The following is a 20769-nucleotide window of genomic DNA, read 5'->3' as shown; positions in this document are numbered from 1 at the left end:
TTTTATTTTTTATTTTATTTATTTACATTTTTTTATTTTTCACATGCACTCTTGAAGTGTGTGTGCCTGCAGTCCCTCTACTTCACATCTACCCTCAGAGTTGATTTAATCCACCCCACAGTTGTTTTAAATCCAGCCCGCCCTCCTCCTCCTCTCATGTTTCCAACCCCCACCCATCTGCTTTCCTTGTTTCTAAACCCCCGTCCCACTCCCGCTTTCTGTTGTTTCTTACCCACCCACTGTTTATCCCACTCTCTCTATTGTTTCCCTTCCTCCTTTTGCTTGACTCACTTTTTCTTTTTGTTGTTGTGTCCTATACAACAGTCATAATCGTTGTTTATTTTGTTTCCTTCAAAACAACACCTCACAAAAGACAACAAGCACGTCGTGTCCACCATCCATGCACACCATATATTTAGCCTGCCACGCGAATAAACAATATATTTCTCAATTTATAGAGGCAGTGCGTGAAAGCAGCGTGTAACCCAGCAAAGAAACGGGCAATTATAGCATTAAAACAGTGCAGTTGAAATTAAACCGAACCACAACTCACAGGCATCTGGTTGGGTTGCAGTTCACGTACAACCTCTGGTATAAACTGGTCTTGATACCCAGGTTCTATTTATTGGGGTGCTTGGTAAAGCACCGATTGTTATCTTTTAACTTTGGAGCCCTATCACATACAAAAAAGAAATAACAGTCTAATCCCATAAAACTTTAAGAACCTTGTATATGCGTGTTGTGTAACTCATTGGGTCAATATACCTACTGTAGAAGTTTGACTTTAATTTGTTAATAACAAATTACATTATGTTTTTTTTAATATATATGGGTAATCGGTGAATTGTAACTTCGGTTATCAGCGCACTTCTCTGGCAATAACACGCATCCCGTGCCACCCCCAGCGGTGCTGTTTTTTTTTCTTTTATATTGCACAGCAGCATGAGCTGCCGTGCAACATAGCTTTTAAAGTATTGCTGACAGCGTCCTAGTGATTTAATTTTATATTCCTCTAAGCCATGTTGCACAACAGCTCTTGCTGCTATCCAGCATATGCAATCATCAATAAAGCCAGTAGATTTTTCATAGGCCAATCCTTGTTTTTGTGAGGCGGCTATTACTCTCTTGTGAAGTTCGAGTGTGGACAATTGGGACTGGTTCAAATTGTTTATCTTCTCTTTCCTTATGTGTATTTGTCCACAATGCTTCAAGAAGACACTTTAAAAAATAAAAAAACTAGTCTCTCCATACTGCGTATTTTGAATTAGTTTGTTAGGATCCGGAGGCCTCCAGACAACCCACACTCCCCCCACCAGAAATACACAGACCGACAAACTTAAATCGTTGGAAGTGGATTTTATTTAAAACATCTTTTCATCTTTATAGCAAGAATAGTCATAAACAAGTGTAAAGGATATTCATTCCACAAACATTTACCATATTTACACGTCATGAGAATTAGTGACCATAAATCATTTCTGACAGGATCCCTTCCTGTCCTGAACCACCATTGGACCACACAAGTGACCCATATCTCACCTGTATCCATAGGAGGGGCGGTTACCCTGACTACACTGTACCTTGTCCTCATGCTCCTGGTTCCGCCCCCCCCCCCCCCCCCTTTCCAAACACCAATCAGACTCGGGGTGTAACGGGGCGACCAAGAGCTGGAGCCCCATGCCCCCCCGTCAACCCCCCCGGTGATCTGAGCTCCCTTACCCCTTGATCTGGTGTGTAAATCCGCTGGTTGGCTCAGAACTTCAGGATCATATCCCAGGTGTCCTCCCAGGGGCCCAACCTTGAGGACCCCCCTGTTGTTTCTAGTCTTTTATATCTCAATTTCCACCATGAGGGCGACCAGGGCCCAAAAGGTCCTTCGCCCTCCCCACCCATAAAAAGACTACGAGCAAAAAACCACATGTCATGGATGAATTGATCAGTCCCCGCATCTGATAGATGCACCTGGTCCTTGTGAAACATGTGGGGGCCCTTTAAGAGTTAGCTGACCCGTTTTTGACTTGCACAGGACTATAGATAGGGACCCAGCGCTGACTGTCACATCTCCCCACTGCAACCCACCTGCGAGGTCGCCCCTGGAGGAGCCCACCAATTCGCTGATGCGGAAGGCCCCCGTAGAAGGCCACCGCGAATGCTGCAGAAAATAAAGCTGACTCAGCCTTTGAGGAGCAGACGGCTGGGAGTGCGCGCAAAAGATTCTCCAGCAGGGGAGCAGTTACTGGGCGCCTCGAATCTATGCTAACATGGGCCACCCTGGCCCAACTCGCCAGAGCCCGCTTTATAATAAAGGTGTTCAAAGGTGCCTCTAAGTTTCTGATTCTCGCGAAAAAACGTATCGCCGCCAGGTAAGCCTTAGCACAAGACACAAAGCGCCTCATGTTTTTTAAATGCTGCAGGAATGCGCAAACTGTGGACTCCGCGAATATTTCGGAAATATGCTGCGCCCGTAAGAACTGCCTGTAGTGGTAGAAATCGTTCTCATATACTCTCCTAGTGCGTGGTACTAGAGATGTTGCTACTAAATCTGGGAGGGCGGGCACCAATTCTCCACAGAAATTCTGGGAACTCTGTCATCTTCTCCTTCGCCCAGGGGTGATACTGCGGAAAATCCTGCTTTAATGAGCGAGACAGGGCGTCAGCTGCGTTATGAACCCCAGGCACGTGTTTAGCCCTGAACGTAATGTTGTGTTGCAGACAAGACAAAATAAGGCGTTGTAAAAGGTGTAGGACCAGAGGGCATGAAGCCCATTGGCGGTTAATGACTTCTACTATCGCCATGTTGTCAGACCAAAATATTACAACACTGTTCTTCAATTCTTCCTCCCAAATATTGACAGCCACAACAATAGGGAATAATTCTAGAAAAGCTATGTTCTTTGTCCAACCCCGGCTGACCCATTCATCTGGCCAGTCAGCCTGCGCCACAATATTGCGCCAAAACCTATGCTACCTGCAGAATCAGTGTACAGGCCCAGCGTAGGGCTGGAAACCGCCTGGTGAGGCCAAATGACAGCCCCATTGAAATCTTTCAGAAAAACCTCCCACAACCTTAAATCCTCCCTAACCTCCCAAGACAAGAATGTGGTGATGTTTTTCTGTCAGCCCGGCCATTGACTGAACGATCGATCTAGAAAAGGGGTGGGCCATAGGAATTATCCTCAGTGCGAAATTCAGCTTGCCCACCAGCACCTGGAGCTGGTGGAGGGTAACTTTCCTCTGTGACAACATTGTATGAATGGACTCCCTGAATACCAGCAACTTATCCTGAGGCAAGCAACACTCCCCGGCCACAGAATCAGTCTCGATCCCCAGGAAGGTGATTCAAGTAGAGGGTCTGGCCGTTTTTTCTGGGGCCAAAGGGAACCCGAATTCCTCAAACATTGCGATCAACGCCTGGAGAGCCCACCCGCATTTTTCAGATCCAGGGGGGCCCAAGACTAGGAAGTCATCCAAGTAATGAATGATGTCGCGGTGACCAGTGCGAAGTGAAAAAACCCACTGGAGAAAGTGCTGAACTGTTCAAAATAGCTGCATGATATACTACAACCCATGGGCATGCATTTATCATAGAAGTACTCCCCCTGGAATTGAAAACCCAATAGGTGATAATCCTCGGGGTGAACAGGAAGAAGTCTGAAGGCTGACTCAGTGTCGGTTTTTGCTAACAAAGCCCCATGGCCTAACGCCCTTACTTTTTCCAATGCGTTGTCAACCGATGCATAGTGGACCGAGCAAAGCTGAGGATCAATGGCATCATTTACAGATGACCCCCGAGGGGCAGACAAATTGTGGATCAGCCTGAATTGCCCTGGCTCCCTCTTAGGAACCACTCCCAAAGGGGAACACACAAAGCCTGCTAAAGGCGGGCCTCGGAAGGGGCCCGCTAGCCTGCCAAGTGCACGTTCTTTTGCCAGCTTCCTGGCCACCACAGACGAGTTCTGCGATGCGGAGATTAAGTTCTTACAATGATTCACTGGCGAGACATTAAAGGCAGGAATCCTGAAACCAAAGGAAAAACCATGGAGAAGTATCTTTGCAGAATCTGACGCAGGGTAAGCCTGTAACCACGGGAGCAATGTGTCCATTTTAATAGGGGACGGCAGGGGGCGGTCAGTTAGAGGGCTTACTTGGATCTCTACCTTTTTCTTTAGACTTCTTGATACATTTAAATTCTGGATGGGAAGGGTGCCCACAAAAGGAACAGTTGTGCCTGAACTTGAAGGATCCAGCGGGACGCGAACACACCTTCCTATTGAACGCCCAACAGGAACCCTTCTTCTCGCCTGACACTTGCGACCGAAAGGGCTGCCTCCCAGAGACCTTGTTATTAACGCATTCCAGCCAAACATTAACCTCAATTTGATCCCAGCCAATGGATGGATCTTCTACCTTAGCCCAGCGAAAATCCCTGTCATATTCCAACCAAGCAAACCACCCATAGCTGTGCTGGGCCTTAAATATTTTATTTGCATTGTAAGTCAAAGAGGTGCCCAACTCCGTTTTTTTTTCTCCAACAAAACTGACATGACTACGTTAAAACCAAATAACCAGTTTGTAATATTCTCCTCTACTTTGGGCTTCCTGTCCCCAGAGGAGGATGACTTAGGTTCTCTATCTTTCGCCTCAACCTCCTGCCTCTTTGCCCTAATTAACTAAAGATGTCCACAAATTCCCCCTTCCAAATCTTTTCTTTTACCTCTGCACTAACGTGTGCTGCCAGCTTACCTGGTCTGGAAAGTAAAGCATCAGTTGTCCCTTCCTTTGCAGAATTATCCTGGCCCGGAACTTTGATGGTATTAGGTAATATGTTTGGAACTATGGGGGGTGAGGCGAGTACTGTGCCCGGTGACTGGATGACACTCGGGCTGATAAATGATGCCTGCGGAGAGTTTGAGGTATGTGCGGCCACCAGCTCGTCTACCTGGCATTTCAGTTCCTTTAGTGAATTCTGCAGGGAATCATTTGACCCATACGGGTTTGTAGGCGGGGGCGGGTGGTTAGCTGGGGCATTAATACTGGCTAATAACCTAGACACCTCTAGTAACGCCTGCCTGGATGGATCCTGTACCTGCGCCTGATGCTCGGGAGCCTGGGGGGTAGGTGAGGGTAAAGGCAATGCTGCAGGCGAAGCTACCCTGGGTAAAGGGACGGGAGGGACCCCTGTCTGCGTTGTAGGTGCCAAGGAGGCCAAAGATTTACAGATATCAGCCAAAACCCCTTCTAGACCCGGAGCCGGTGTCATGGGGGTGCCTTCACTTAGGCCCTGAGGCACGGGGGCTGCGACGAGGTTTGGAGACTCAGGCAGGGCAATCTGCGCTGGGGGACTAACCACTGCGGGGGAGCCTGCTTGGGGGGGGGGCGTTTTCCCATTCCTCCTACGCTTGACAGGGGAAAGCAGCTCTGGGAGCTTCATGGGACCGCTTTGGGCGGTTGCTCCTATCCCCACTAACTTCGTTAACTGAAGTCTCGTTACCACCGACCGCATCATCGCTCCCCCACTTCTCCAAAACCAATCTTAACTGGGATAACTCAGGATCCCTCCCCTTTGGAGCGCTAGCCTTCTTTGGTGGCCTGATGAAATGCACTCACTAACAACTACCCTACAGCTGAAATTAAAGTTTTTTTTTTTTTTTTTTTTTTTTAAATGTGTTGTTGATGACCCTGTAAATAAGATGATATAAACACAGTTAATCAAAACTGATCATGAGAGTTACAAGCCTTAAATCCTTAGCCCTGCCAAGGACAGTCTGACAATTAGTGCAACCACACAGGCTACACACCACCCTTGGCTGAATTGCAAGTAGTCAGCAACTTAACAATGGTTATCACACAACGCGTGACTCTCAAGGCAAGTGCCACAACTAACACGTAATAAATCAATGACAAATGCAATTAAAACACTGTATGCCCCCCAGTATGAACACCAGCGCGCAACACATTAGTGGCAATCCGCTGGACCCCTCTCACAACCAAGGGCCCAGAAACACGCTTACTTCAGTGTTAGTTATGCACAATATGAGGCCCAGCAAGCCGGGACACCCGCACCTTGCCGCTGTTCCACGCAACAAGGGGATTATCATTGATTCTTGTCCCACAAAAACACAGTGCTGCAAATCTTCACTTTAAGCTGCCTTGCATGCCGGTATAACTGGAGCCCCAAAAGCAGGTCCCGTGCGCGCGACCTCACTGGACACCAAGATGTGGCAGAAGTTGCCCCGTTTTTATTACAAAAGTGGGGGGAACCAAAATTCCCCAAAGGTCCTACCATGTGGGACCACGAAAGCGGCACAGCATAGACACCCCGCGCTCAAGTATTAGAACCAGCGCGCACAACAAAAATTAAGCAGCCGTACACGCCCTCTACAAAAACATGCGGCGCGCCAGGAAACGCGCTAAAAAACCTAGCTCACAATCACGGCGACCGGAGCACAGAAACTCAGCTGCGCGATAAGTTAACCCCCAGGCAGCTTTAGACGCGCCCCAGCAAACAAGCAGCGCGTGTTTACAAATCCTGCCCAAACTCCGAGCTGAGCGCAAACAGAAGCTCAGCTGCGCGATAAGTTAACCCCACGCAGCTTTAGACGCGCCCCAGCAAACAAGCAGCGCGTGAATCAGATCCTGCCCAAATGCCGAGCTGAGCACGTGTATACTTACAATTCCTCCCCAACCAAGGCGAATGCCAAACACCACAACCGCTTCGCTGGCTCCTCCTGCTTAGCTCCGACTACGATTGCAGATCCCAAGGACGAGCGGCAAGGCACCCCGACCGCCTCACCAGCTCCGGCTAACGACCTAAAGGGGAATCCAAAAAGGCAGGAACCATCGAAAAAGGAAGCGCTGTCAAACGCGGGCCCCGCACCCACCCATCCCCGCAACAGGTAAAGAAGTTCGAGCCTTCTTGGGGGGGCTCTTAAATAGCCCCCCACCTGATTGCGGCGGCTGGATCTGGCCAGAAGCCTATGCGAAACCAACGTATAGCTCCCTGCTGTACTTTCACCCCCACGCCTCGTGAGGCGTGTGGGCGGAAGTCCGGCCAGCCCTGAGCACCTCCGGCGCGAAAAGGGGGAGTGCTGGGCCTTGGAGGCCCCGACCCCTAACGGGCCATGCCCCCCTCTCCCCCCCCCCCCCCCCCCCCCCCCCCCCCCCCCCCCCACACTTTGGGTGGGTCGCTTTACCCTAACCCGTGTGATGGTTGGACTTTCCCGGCAGAGAATTTTTCAGGTAACAAGTTGAAGGGTTGTGATTCTCAGCAGATGGGTTAATTTATTAACCATCTTATGAGCAGGGCGATAATCACTGGAGTATTATAACATTGAAACTGCTCACTTATAATTTCTAAAAACATGTGAAACTTAAGGAAAAGGGTGAAAACGTGCATATGATCTAGAAACCGCTTATCTTTTTAGATAATATTAATGTCCATGAAACCAATTATTTTGGGTTTTGAGAATTCCTTCTCAAACCATGCAACATCTTTAAAAACAAAAGCAGGTGGCTTGAATTTCGTTTTGCATTTTAATTTATAGCATTTACTCGAAGGTAATGTTTTCTAGCCTCCTATTCACAATTTTGCATACTTTGGCTACACAACCTGCCTAAAGGCAGCCCAGGACCTTGGATTTACCATTGATGCTGATTTAATGTTTGCCCCCTAAATCATTGTGGTCACTTAGCTGTGTGCCTACTATTAAATACCTCTGACTAGGATCCTCTTCCCACTGATTCCCATCCGAATTATTACATTGATTCCCACACATGCTGATATATATGCTGCAGTTCTGGTCAAACAGCAGCTGGTATTGAGCTACAAAGCCCCCACCCTCGTTTAGGGCCCGAAAGTTCATACCAAGCCCCCATGGCCTTCAAGACTCTGATTACCAGTGAAGCAACTATATTGAACAAAGACATGACAGACGATTTTAAGTGTGTGTGCATTGAAAAGCGGTCTAAGTCAGTAGTTGTTTTGGTTGAGAATCTGAGCAGGTCTGCAGCGTGGAATTGTACAGTTGAGGGCTGCAGGGATCCTTTTATTCCTTCTATTCTACATGCTCCTCAGCATTTTCTCCACTATTATCTATATTGTATGTCATTCGTTTGGATGTTCAACTTTTCTTTGTTAAAACAAATGGCAAAAGGTTGCTTTAAAAGCAAAAAAAAAATACCCTGGTGCATCCAAATATTAACTGCGTTATATTAATTTTTACTGGTTGTTTACTAGAATTGAGTTGCTTGTAAAATAATAGGAGCATCTCATTTAAAAAAAATAAAAATAAATAACTTTAATTCGTGCTGTTTTCAAGTTTAAAGGTGTTATTAATATTTGATGCAAGTTTGACTTCTGTACTGGCTATGGCATGAATCGTCTTATACAAAAAAAAAACTTTTTCTGTTTGTTGCCAGACCTGTATAGAGCGTTGTCTGGAGCGAGGAAAGAGCAGTGGAAGGACTGACGACAATCGAGAAAGCCTAGTAAAGAGGTAAACCAATAGCTTAAATGCCTAGCAGTAACATCCCATGTGCTCTCCGTTTTCTAACCGAATATTATTTTGTCTGTAGAATCCAAACCTATCTGCAGTCAACAAAGCCCATAATTGACCAATACGAAAAGAACGGGAAAGTCAAGAAGGTGGATGCTTCCAAATCAGTGGATGAGGCAAGTTTGATCTTTTACTTCCTAACATCACTTGGGGGGATATGGGGGCTATTGAAATGAAACAAAACTGCAAGAAATGTTAGTTTTAAACCATTTTACTGATACTGGAGTACTCCCCCATATTTGTGCCGTTTGTTTTGTGAAGTATATTTACATTTTGGTTTACTGTTATGAGTCCGGGTGGCACTAAATTTCACCATTTATTTCTATTAAATGTTCTACTACTCATACCACACTGAAAGAGAACATGTGTAGTACACTGAGAATTGCAGCTTGTTTTGTTTAATTTTGTTTGTTTGGTATTTAATACTGTAATGTTCTCGCTGGGTGACTTGTTTCAGAGAACATAGGATTAAAGTAAGCATACCCCTGATGTCCTAATTATTTATTATAGTCTTTAAACTCTTAACAGGAATTAATGTAGACCAAAGAAACCCCACTTGTATGCTTATTTGTTCCCAGTAATGTACCAGACCACGTGGCACTGCTTCTGAACCTCGAGCGCCACGATGTTGGGGCATAATATTTGGGTTAGCACTTTTAGTTGTGCAGGTGCACTATTTATCAGTAGGTACCAGATGGATGGGTCAAATTAAATATTTTCTTTGCTGTCATGCATAATTGCTTGGCCTATGGATTTAAAACTGACACCATGGAGAGCTATGTACTAGCGCAAAAAGAAATATATAGGCAGGCAGCCCTAAGGAAAATACCGGTATAATTAAGTGTACAAATGAAAAAATATAACTCGTGAAAGAGGTAAATTAATCTGCTGAGTGAATCAAATGAAATCATTATATATGCTGGATCTAAATCGCTGCTAATTGAAGCACTTCTTATAGCAAATGCAATTTTCAAATTACATTTCACTTATACAATCCACTGAGTGTGAAAGAACGGTTGACGCTTGAAGACATTTGCGCTGTAAGTGGCCTCGCAGTAGTTCTTCTGCTTCCATTTTTGCCCTCCAGAAAAGAGGGCAGATGGAACAATGTCTTGCATACCTCCCAGTATGGCAGCCTATTTGTTTCCCACTACATCAAGGCTGTTTTGGACTGCTGTTGCACATCTGAAATATCTTCCTCTGAGTTTGTGGATTTGTCCTAATGTTTTCATGTAATCATCCTGTAATGTATCATATTTTCAGCGCTGCCTGCACATTGCTCTCATTGGAAATGCAGGACAGGCTTGTGGATCCTCCTTTTCCTATCCTAGCACCGGTTAAATAATTGTGTGATGTAGATTCATAATCTGTACTAATCCACGTGAAGGTCCATTGCTCTCTGTTTTTCACTTGGACTGTAGCAGTTTTGTAAAGGGCGATCATAGATTTTCTGGAGCTGGTTGAAACACAAACTGTGAGCTAGTAAACCTCGCAGTTTGTGTAAGTTTTCTAAACTTCATCAGTGAGGAGACTTCTCTTTTGCAGCAGTGGGTTCCAATAGGCAAAATTAAATCCCAAAGTTTAGTAGCACCAGTGTGGACTACAGTCATGCAGTCTGTCCCACTGGACGTGAGACACTAAGTACACCTAGGTTCGTTCTTTGGGGGCATGAATTTAGATTGGCAGGTGCCTCTCAATGTCCTCTCCGCTGTTTCTACTGGAATGTGAAGTCTGGTGCTTTCTTTGCAAAAATGGAGTAGGTGTTCATGTTTGGTACCACAGAGTGAGTATCCTTCAGAGGTGAGACATGCTGTAAGGGTTTTGCTTCAGCTTTTATGCAGTTATAAAAGCAGGTAGGCTGTATAAACAACATCATCTCGTTTATACTGGAAAACAGCAATATGGCCAGCCTAGGTTGGATCAATCCCCATTCAAAATTTCTATTGACTGTAAAACTCTCACAGAATATCTATCAACAGTAGCGGCTTAAGAACCCTGTTATTTGCAACTGTTCACATTTGTTCTAAACATTAGCTAATCAGTGAGTAGCTATTTTGTGGGAGTACTGATAACCACAAGCAAAGCTCTGTGACACAGCAGTGGTGGTACTATAGGATTCTTTGGTGTCAGGGGAGTCGTTTGAAAAGCAATAGAGTGGGTCCCTTGTATTTAAACTTAGCTCTGTTCTTTACAAAGTACATGGCTACAGTAGAATCCATTCAACTCGCATCAGTCCCCGCTTGGATGACTGTTGGACTCCAGTCTTTTCCACCAGTAGGTATTTTCACTTCAACCTAACTAGGCCATCACCACGACTTTTGATCTTTGCCTCTCTGTGAATCCAGCCATGTCCACACTGGCCCTTCTTGACTTAGAAAGGGAATTACTTGTTATCTTTGAGTTGTTTACTGGCTCTGTTGAGAGGCATTTTCATACACAAGACCACCCTGCTGCTTGGTGTGTTTAGAAGGCTTTGACCCGATTGCCCTATGTAAGGAAATGCCTCCTTGGCATGGTTGCCCCCTGACTTTTTGCCTTTGCTGATGCTATGTTTACAATTGAAAGTGTGCTGAGGCCTGCTAACCAGGCCCCAGCACCAGTGTTCTTTCCCTAACCTGTACTTTTGTATCCACAATTGGCAGACCCTGGCATCCAGATAAGTCCCTTGTAACTGGTACTTCTAGTACCAAGGGCCCTGATGCCAAGGAAGGTCTCTAAGGGCTGCAGCATGTCTTATGCCACCCTGGAGACCTCTCACTCAGCACAGACACCCTGCTTGCCAGCTTGTGTGTGCTAGTGAAGACAAAACGAGTAAGTCGACATGGCACTCCCCTCAGGGTGCCATGCCAGCCTCTCACTGCCTATGCAGTATAGGTAAGACACCCCTCTAGCAGGCCTTACAGCCCTAAGGCAGGGTGCACTATACCATAGGTGAGGGTACCAGTGCATGAGCATGGTACCCCTACAGTGTCTAAAACAAAACCTTAGACATTGTAAGTGCAGGGTAGCCATAAGAGTATATGGTCTGGGAGTCTGTCAAACACGAACTCCACAGCACCATAATGGCTACACTGAAAACTGGGAAGTTTGGTATCAAACTTCTCAGCACAATAAATGCACACTGATGCCAGTGTACATTTTATTGTAAAATACACCACAGAGGGCACCTTAGAGGTGCCCCCTGAAACTTAACCGACTATCTGTGTAGGCTGACTAGTTTTAGCAGCCTGCCACAAACCGAGACATGTTGCTGGCCCCATGGGGAGAGTGCCTTTGTCACTCTGAGGCCAGTAACAAAGCCTGCACTGGGTGGAGATGCTAACACCTCTCCCAGGCAGGAATTGTCACACCTGGCGGTGAGCCTCAAAGGCTCACCTCCTTTGTGCCAACCCAGCAGGACACTCCAGCTAGTGGAGTTGCCCGCCCCCTCCGGCCAGGCCCCACTTTTGGCGGCAAGGCCGGAGAAAATAATGAGAATAACAAGGAGGAGTCACTGGCCAGTCAGGACAGCCCCTAAGGTGTCCTGAGCTGAGGTGACTCTAACTTTTAGAAATCCTCCATCTTGCAGATGGAGGATTCCCCCAATAGGGTTAGGATTGTGACCCCCTCCCCTTGGGAGGAGGCACAAAGAGGGTGTACCCACCCTCAGGGCTAGTAGCCATTGGCTACTAACCCCCCAGACCTAAACACGCCCTTAAATTTAGTATTTAAGGGCTACCCTGAACCCTAGACGATTAGATTCCTGCAACTACAAGAAGAAGCACTGCCTAGCTGAAAACCCCTGCAGCGGAAGACCAGAAGACGACAACTGCCTTGGCTCCAGAAACTCACCGGCCTGTCTCCTGCCTTCCAAAGATCCTGCTCCAGCGACGCCTTCCAAAGGGACCAGCGACCTCGACATCCTCTGAGGACTGCCCCTGCTTCGAAAAGACAAGAAACTCCCGAGGACAGCGGACCTGCTCCAAGAAAAGCTGCAACTTTGTTTCCAGCAGCTTTAAAGAACCCTGCAAGCTCCCCGCAAGAAGCGTGAGACTTGCAACACTGCACCCGGCGACCCCGACTCGGCTGGTGGCGATCCAACACCTCAGGAGGGACCCCAGGACTACTCTGATACTGTGAGTACCAAAACCTGTCCCCCCTGAGCCCCCACAGCGCCGCCTGCAGAGGGAATCCCGAGGCTTCCCCTGACCGCGACTCTTTGAACCTAAAGTCCCGACGCCTGGGAGAGACCCTGCACCCGCAGCCCCCAGGACCTGAAGGACCGGACTTTCACTGGAGAAGTGACCCCCAGGAGTCCCTCTCCCTTGCCCAAGTGGAGGTTTCCCCGAGGAATCCCCCCCTTGCCTGCCGGCAGCGCTGAAGAGATCCCGAGATCTCTCATAGACTAACATTGAAAACCCGACGCTGGTTTCTACACTGCACCCGGCCGCCCCCGCGCTGCTGAGGGTGAAATTTCTGTGTGGACTTGTGTCCCCCCCCGGTGCCCTACAAAACCCCCCTGGTCTGCCCTCCGAAGACGCGGGTACTTACCTGCAAGCAGACCGGAACCGGGGCACCCCCTTCTCTCCATTCTAGCCTATGTGTTTTGGGCACCACTTTGAACTCTGCACCTGACCGGCCCTGAGCTGCTGGTGTGGTGACTTTGGGGTTGCTCTGAACCCCCAACGGTGGGCTACCTTGGACCAAGAACTAAGCCCTGTAAGTGCCTTACTTACCTGGTAAAACTAACAAATACTTACCTCCCCTAGGAACTGTGAAAATTGCACTAAGTGTCCACTTTTAAAACAGCTATTGGTGAATAACTTGTAAAGTATACATGCAATTTTTATGCTTTAAAGTTCCTAAAGTACTTACCTGCAATACCTTTCGAATGAGATATTACATGTAGAATTTGAACCTGTGGTTCTTAAAATAAACTAAGAAAAGATATTTTTCTATAACAAAACCTATTGGCTGGATTTGTCTCTGAGTGTGTGTTCCTCATTTATTGTCTATGTGTATGTACAACAAATGCTTAACACTACTCCTTGGATAAGCCTACTGCTCGACCACACTACCACAAAATAGAGCATTAGTATTATCTATTTTTACCACTATTTTACCTCTAAGGGGAACCCTTGGACTCTGTGCATGCTATTCCTTACTTTGAAATAGCACATACAGAGCCAACTTCCTACACCCTATTATGGGCAAGTCCTTTTCCAGTCTGCACACTGGGGAGTGCCAGATGCAATCCGGTGTGTCATGTTACCAGAAGGGCACAAAAAAACATTTCTACAGTATTTGTTCCTGATAGATTCTCTCCTGAAGCAGCATATCACCCACTGAGTGAAATAGATTATGGGTTTGAGAGTTGAACGTGAGGGAGAAGATTTTACTCTGCCTTTAGAAACATAGGGCAGTAGTCACAGACCCTGGGTGGCAAGCAACAGCATGTTTCCTTGAGGTCTAAAGACTATGGTCTAAAGCACTGGTTCTTAACCTGTGGTCCACAGACCCCTAGATGTCTGTACTTCTTTTCAGGGGTGTCAGCGACTGTCTAAATTGTACATAAAAAAACAATGTAAGCACTGCCAAAAAAAGAGCATGGATTAGGAGCAAAAACAAACAAACAGCGATGTGCTAGAGCTTAACATCTTGCTTCCTCTTTTAGAATTAAAAACCGAATATAGAAAATGCTTCAACCTTCCCATTAAAATAAACAAAACAGTTTATTCTCTATTTGTTAATGAATTAAATAAAATACTTAATAATTTGTGTATTTGTTTCATGTTTACTTGTTTCTGTATTTTTGTTTATTGTTTAGAAGTTGAAATGGTAGAAATTGCTTATACTGGGGTCCACAGCTTCCTCAATGATTCAGTGGGGTTTCCAGATTCTGTTAATGATTCATTGGGGTCCACAGAAGTAAAATGGTTAAGAGTTGCTGCTCTAAAGTGGTCTGAAAGTAATTTGTTTTTTGTGGCTGTGATTGCCCTAGTCCCTTTCCATCCAAAAGAGGAGTACTAATTTCCATAAATAAAATGGTATTGATGTTTTAGAATACAGAACTGATGTCACTCATTTATCCAGTATTGGATCCTTCATAAATTCACATGCTTGAATCATCCCCGTCGTCGAAGTGGGAGTCCCACGGTACATAAAATAGCAATAATTAACAAATAAAAATGTTTTTCCTGTAGGCTATAATGGAAATACCAGCCACTCATATAGCCTATCCAAGTCCTTTTGTGAAAAGGACCCAAACCTGCCTGCTGGCCAATCAGGCACCAGCACCCTCTAGAACACTCTCCAGAGAAGCTCCTTCCCTCAGATTTTCTACCGCACGTCGTGTGAAGGGAGTCTCCCTGAGCTCTGCTCAGTTTTTCTACTTCTTCAGAAGCATTTTCTCTCAGAGAACTCTAAAAATGTCAGATTCTTCTAGTCCTTTTCCGCCCGTGCAAGACCTGTGGAAAGAAAAGGTTCCATGTGGACGATCCACATAAGGACTGCTTGTATTGCCTCTTCCCACAACACCAGGTGAAGGACTGCAAGATATGTCATACTTTCTACACAAAAACCCTCAGAGACCGTGAGGGTAGACTCCTGACATGGTTACAGGCAAAATCCTGTACTTCAGGTGAGGAGAGTGGGTCAGAAAGGTCACACAAAAGGTCCAAATCTGAGGACCTGGGCCAGGCAGAAAGATCTAGAAAGAGGCAGAAATCACATCATGGAAAAGGCTTACAGACTTCAATTTCTTCTGAGCCATCCTCTCCTCGTCAAAAGAAGGAGTTGTACTGTCTTTCTCCTTCCTCTGAGCCTTCTACCTCTAGAAAGGTAACCATTAAAATTAAGTCGACGACGACACCACTGTCGGCGACCGTGACGACGACGGTGTTTACATCTCCCGTCTCCTCCACCACCTCGTCGATGAGGCCATCGTCGGCGACGACTACCTTGACGTCAACGGTAAGGGCTCCTATTTCCTCTATCAAACCTCCGTCGACGAGGATTCCAGAAAGGAGTGCGTTGTTAACAACATAAACTCCTTAGTTGACGACAACATTGTCGTTGATAACATTGTCAGCGAAAGCCCCGTCGACTACAACGCCAACGACAACAGTGTCGTTGGCTATCTAACCGTCGACGAGGCCACCGTCTACACCATCGTCGACGAGACCGTCGTCAATGGAAAAATCATCCCTGATAACAATACCGTCGACAGCACCATCATCATTGACACCATCTACTATGCCATTGGTGCCTGTGAGACAGTTAGAGGCTATTCCTACCTCTTCCAGGTCTCCTGATCTTCGGGCCATGGTCAATATCATTTATCCTACAGACACGTCACCAAGCAAAGTGTCAACCTTATTACCCAGTCATCTACTGGACGTGGAGGAATCGGATGAGGGTCCATTTAGAGATGCGCACAGCCCATTACAGTTACATGTTAAATACCAGGAAGAGGACGACGATGATGAGTATGATCAATACCAACCATATTACTCACATCAAGAACACTATTACCAACCACCTCAGCCAAGAGACTCTATACAGATGCCTGCCTCCTTAATCCAGGACTTGCAATCAATGTTGCAGGATTATAGGAGGAGGTTCCCAGTTACAGCAGAAGATCAACCAACACCGCCAGCTTCTCCTGCTACACCAAGAAACGTCCCTCCACCTCCAGCCACTCCCAGGATGACACCTCATTCCGTTTTAGTTGCCCCCCCCTGGAGATGAAGGTTCCACTTCAGGGGAAGAAGAGGAAGAGGAAGAAGGAGAGATATCTACCCCGCAGCATCCCACTCAGGAATGGGGTGACTACTTAGCCCCCACTCCTTCTCCACCACCTCCTCGCCCTTCAGATTCTCCACCCGAGGATATAGGTGGTTTCCACAATCTAATGGACAGGGCTGCCGCAAGCTTCCACCTTCCAACATCTGTTTCTCAGTCGAAATGCTTCCTCCATGATTTTAAGGAACAGTCAAGGAAGTCTGTACGGTCCATTCCCATTATTGACTTTATATGGAGCGAGGGTTCCAAGATCATGCTCAACCCGGCAACAGTCCCACCAGTGCCACAAAAGTTGGACAAGAAATACAAGGCAACTCAGGACTCTCCGGCATGTCTCACTGGTTACCCAAAGCGGGACTCTGTTATTTGGCAAGCGGCTCAAAGGCGTTCTAAGAACCTGTCGACGCATATCTCTACTCCTCCAGGCAGAGAAGGAAGGAGATTAGATAATGTGGGCAAAAGATTCTCCCCCGTGTCAGCAATTACTGTTGAGCAGCATATTCCTTGGCAATCCTGGGTCGTTATGACCTGCAAATGTGGTCGGATATGCAACCTTTCATTGATCTCATCCCTGAAAGCAAGCAAGCAAGCAGAGGCACGGAAGATCCTTCAAGAAGGTGAGCGTACGTCGGAGGAGATAATCGACTGCGCTCTAGATATAGCCTCCACCGGCTTTCGTCAGCTGGCCGGTGCCGCGGTGTTACGTCGCCAAGGTTGGCTCAAGGCCACATCTTTCAGACCGGAAGTGCAGTCAAGAATTCTTGACATGCCTTACGATGGGGAATCTTTCTTTGGCAAGCACGTAGATGACGCCCTGCAGGCCATCAAGACCGACACAGACACTGCCAAGTCCCTAGGTACCCTGCAGTACCGGAAACAGCCCTTTCAGGGGGCAAGAGGAAGAGGCTTTACCTTATTTCGAGGTTCCTTTCACAGGCAGTACCAGCAACCCCAATACAGGCCGTCCTATCTACAGCAGTATAGGCAACCATCAACGGCCTCATACGCCAGACAGGGAGGAAAGAGAAGACGGGGTTCACAAAACAGAGATCAACCCAGAAAGCAATGATCTTCACCAGGCACCGGCTATGCTTCCCCAATGTTCACACTATCAACAAATAGGATCAAACATCTCCAATTACATCCAGGAGTGGAAGAACATAACATCAGACAGATGGGTGTTAGAAATAGTGACAAGAGGTCATACCCTGGAATTCATACAAAAACCACTGCATCATCCACCAAGAACATCCAGACCGTTCCATCTTCGTCTGCTTCAGCAGGAAGTATTCCTTATGCTTGCCAAGGGAGCTATAGAAAAAGTTCTAGTTCAGCAAAGAGGTCTTTGGTTCTATTCCTGTTTCTTCCTGATAAAGAAGTAGTCATGGGAATTGAGACCGATACTAGATCTCAGGAAACTCAACAAGTTCCTTCGGAAACAATCTTTTCGGATGATCACGCTGTCTGATATCCTGCGCCTTCTCAATCCTGGAGATTTTATGACAACAATGGATCTCCAGGATCTTTTTTCCACTTACCAATGAATCGGAAACATCACAAATATCTCCGCTTTACTGTAGCCGGTGCCCATTATCAGTTCAAAGTTCTCCCATCTGGTCTGAGACCGGCTTTTCTCCGCAGCAGGGGTTTCCAGGTGTTTCCATACCTGGACGACTGGCTCATAAAAGCTCCCTCTCCACTACTAGCCTCCAGGGCAGAAAAAACTTGCTAGAAGTTATTCCGCAGTTTGGGGCTAACAGTAAATCTACAGAAGTCGGTCATACTTCCCTCATGCAGAAGAGTCTTCCTGGGTGCAGAATTAGACACTATCAAGAACAAAGCATACCTCACTCCGGCACGGCAGCAGAAACTAATCAACTTAGCTGTCAGAATTTCCACAAAAGAGTTTGTTTCAGTGCGACTGTTCAAGTCACTTCTGGGCATGATTTCCTCAGCCATCGTCCACCGCACTTTCCCTCCGGTGCGTCTACCTCTGACATAGAGTGGCATCTCAATATAGTCCTGTCCCAGCTCATGAAAGGTCCTTTCGAACCTATTCAAAGGGTTGACTCAAGTACATCACATGGAAGGTGGGAACCCTGCTTGCTCTCACTTCCACCAGGAGAGTCAGTGATATACAGGCTTTTACTACTAAAGAACCTTTTCTGTTTTTTTCGGATTACTTCGTTATGCTCAGGACCAACCCCAGATACATTCAGAGGGTGCCATCTTCATTTCATCTCAATGAGCCCGTGATACTACGAACCTTTTTTCTAAATCCAACCACAATCACTGAAAAAATTCTGCATTCTTTGGACATCAAAAGATGCCTCAAATTTTACCTTCAAAGTACCAAACAAATCAGGAAATCAGATCAGCTCTTGGTATCTTATTCTCTTGGACGACAAGGAACAGGGGTCACCAAGGCCACTATAGCCTGGTGGAGTTCCTCCACAATTCAGTTCTGTCACACCAGAGCAGGAAAACTGTTGACTAGGCGCCATAGAGCTCACTCCACGAGAGCAGTCTCCACATCGGCTGCTTTGTTTCAGGGTATTGCCCTGGATAAGATATGCCAAGCTGCAACATGGAAGACTACGCATTCCTTTACGCAGCACTATTGTTTGGAGTCCTCGCAGAGAACTGACTCTCTAGTTGGACAAGCTGTTCTACGTCATCTCTTTCATTAAGGTGAGACCTTTCCTTGGTTGTGTAGAAACTGTTTGATATGCAAATAGTCCATAACTGCTATGCAGTATACTTTGACATGCTTTTATATATGTATGTATGCAGTTATATGTATATATGGATGTTCAGTATATATGTGTATATGTACATAGATTTATGTATATTTGTTTGAAGTTCATAATACAAGATTTATGAGCTAGCTATTTGATACAGGTTGTAAAGGATTTCTATGCACGCACCCTCCATCCACTGCAAGTATAATGTTTATCAGCAGTACTGCTGGCTATTCAGATTCAAGCATGTGAATTTATGAAAGATCCAATACTGGATAAGAAAACAAGTTACTTACCTGTAACTACAGTTATCCAGTATTGGTATCTTTCATAAATTCACATGCGACCCACCCTCCTCCCCTTAGACGCTCGCATTTTCTCTCAGGTTATAATCTTTTCACTCTCATGCTGGAAAATCTGAGGGAAGGAGCTTCTCTGGAGAGTGTTGGTGCCTGATTGGCCAGCAGGCAGGTTTGGGTCCTTTTCACGAAAGGACTTGGATAGGCTATATGAGTGGCTGGTATTTCTATTATAGTCTATAGGAAAAAAAATGTATTTGTTAATTATTGCTATTTTATGTACCGTGGGACTCGATTCAAGCATGTAAATTTATGAAAGATACCAATACTGGATAACTGTAGTTACAGGTAAGTAACTTGTTTTCTTATTGAAAATGTGGACTTGGTTTGAACATTTCCTCTGATACCCCACGTAGCAAGTGCCCACAACAGAGAATCAGACACTTATTGGGCTGCATCATGTACCCAGCTGTTTTTTAAGTCCTCTTTGACATTCAGTCTAAACTTCTGCTGGAAGGGCATTAATGGATGGCTATGGGAATTTATCCTGGACATTGAATAATGTAATTCTCTGTGGGAGGCGGTTGTTTTCTCTCTTGTAAAGAGCATACACGTTGTTGGATTTTTGTCAGCTGTGCACTTCAATAATCAAATTGTGTAATAGCCATTCATGCAGGATGATAATGGTGGCTCTGTAGTGCCACCACCTTGTATGGTATTCACATCTACTGACTCTGGAATAGGTAGTAGTTTGCTCCTCTCCTCTTCTAAAATCACCTCGTGTCACAATGAATGCAGTTTCCTCCACCCGCAAACCAAGAACTTCATTAAATAGTTGCTTTCAAGTGGTCGGGCCACTAAATGGGAAATTTTGCAGTCATTCAGGTTGCCAGGAAAAAAACAGTAGATAACTATAGAGGAGCAAATGGTAGTGTTTTGCCAGAGGAGAGTGGGTGCTGACAAATATTACTAACCAGTCTAATTTGTTGAAATAACTCAGTTAGTTTGATGTTGTCAATTAATGGTCCAGAAAATCCACCTTGTCTACAAAATTAGTGTTATTTTCATATCTTAAGTGGATAGGCAATTTCAGGAGTTGGATAACATTGGCCTTTTATCAGTATTGTTAATTATTAAATCTGCTTGCAAGAGTAAGCAGGGGGCTAAAGCTATACAAGCTTGGTTTTCTATCAGGATGTAGTGCTCCCTCATTCCCTCTCCTTTTTTGTCAGTTATCAGATTTGTAATCAGATTAGGAATGTTGACACTTTTTTTTTTTTTTTCTTCCCCCGCCACAATCTGGAAATCCTAGGAATTTGAAATTGCACTTTAAGTACTGTTTACTTGTCTCATCACACATTGGATAGTTTTATGTATTGTTGAGAAATGCTT

At 45.9% G+C, this 20769-nt stretch overlaps 1 protein-coding gene across 1 annotated transcript in view; it reads left to right on the top strand.

Moving 5' to 3' along the window:
- Window positions 1-20769, top strand: part of CMPK1 (cytidine/uridine monophosphate kinase 1) — an 87360-nt gene that overhangs the window by 64118 nt on the left and 2473 nt on the right. The window contains exons 4-5 of the mRNA XM_069232711.1: window positions 8419-8495; window positions 8575-8671. Of these exons, the coding sequence (XP_069088812.1) occupies window positions 8419-8495; window positions 8575-8671 (174 nt within the window). The remainder of the gene's footprint in view (window positions 1-8418; window positions 8496-8574; window positions 8672-20769) is intronic.

This window comes from Pleurodeles waltl, chromosome 4_2 (genome assembly GCF_031143425.1).
Source record: "Pleurodeles waltl isolate 20211129_DDA chromosome 4_2, aPleWal1.hap1.20221129, whole genome shotgun sequence".
Lineage (NCBI taxonomy): Eukaryota > Metazoa > Chordata > Amphibia > Caudata > Salamandridae > Pleurodeles > Pleurodeles waltl.
Note: the sequence above shows the minus strand (reverse complement) of the source record. Positions and strands in the feature narration are given on the sequence as shown.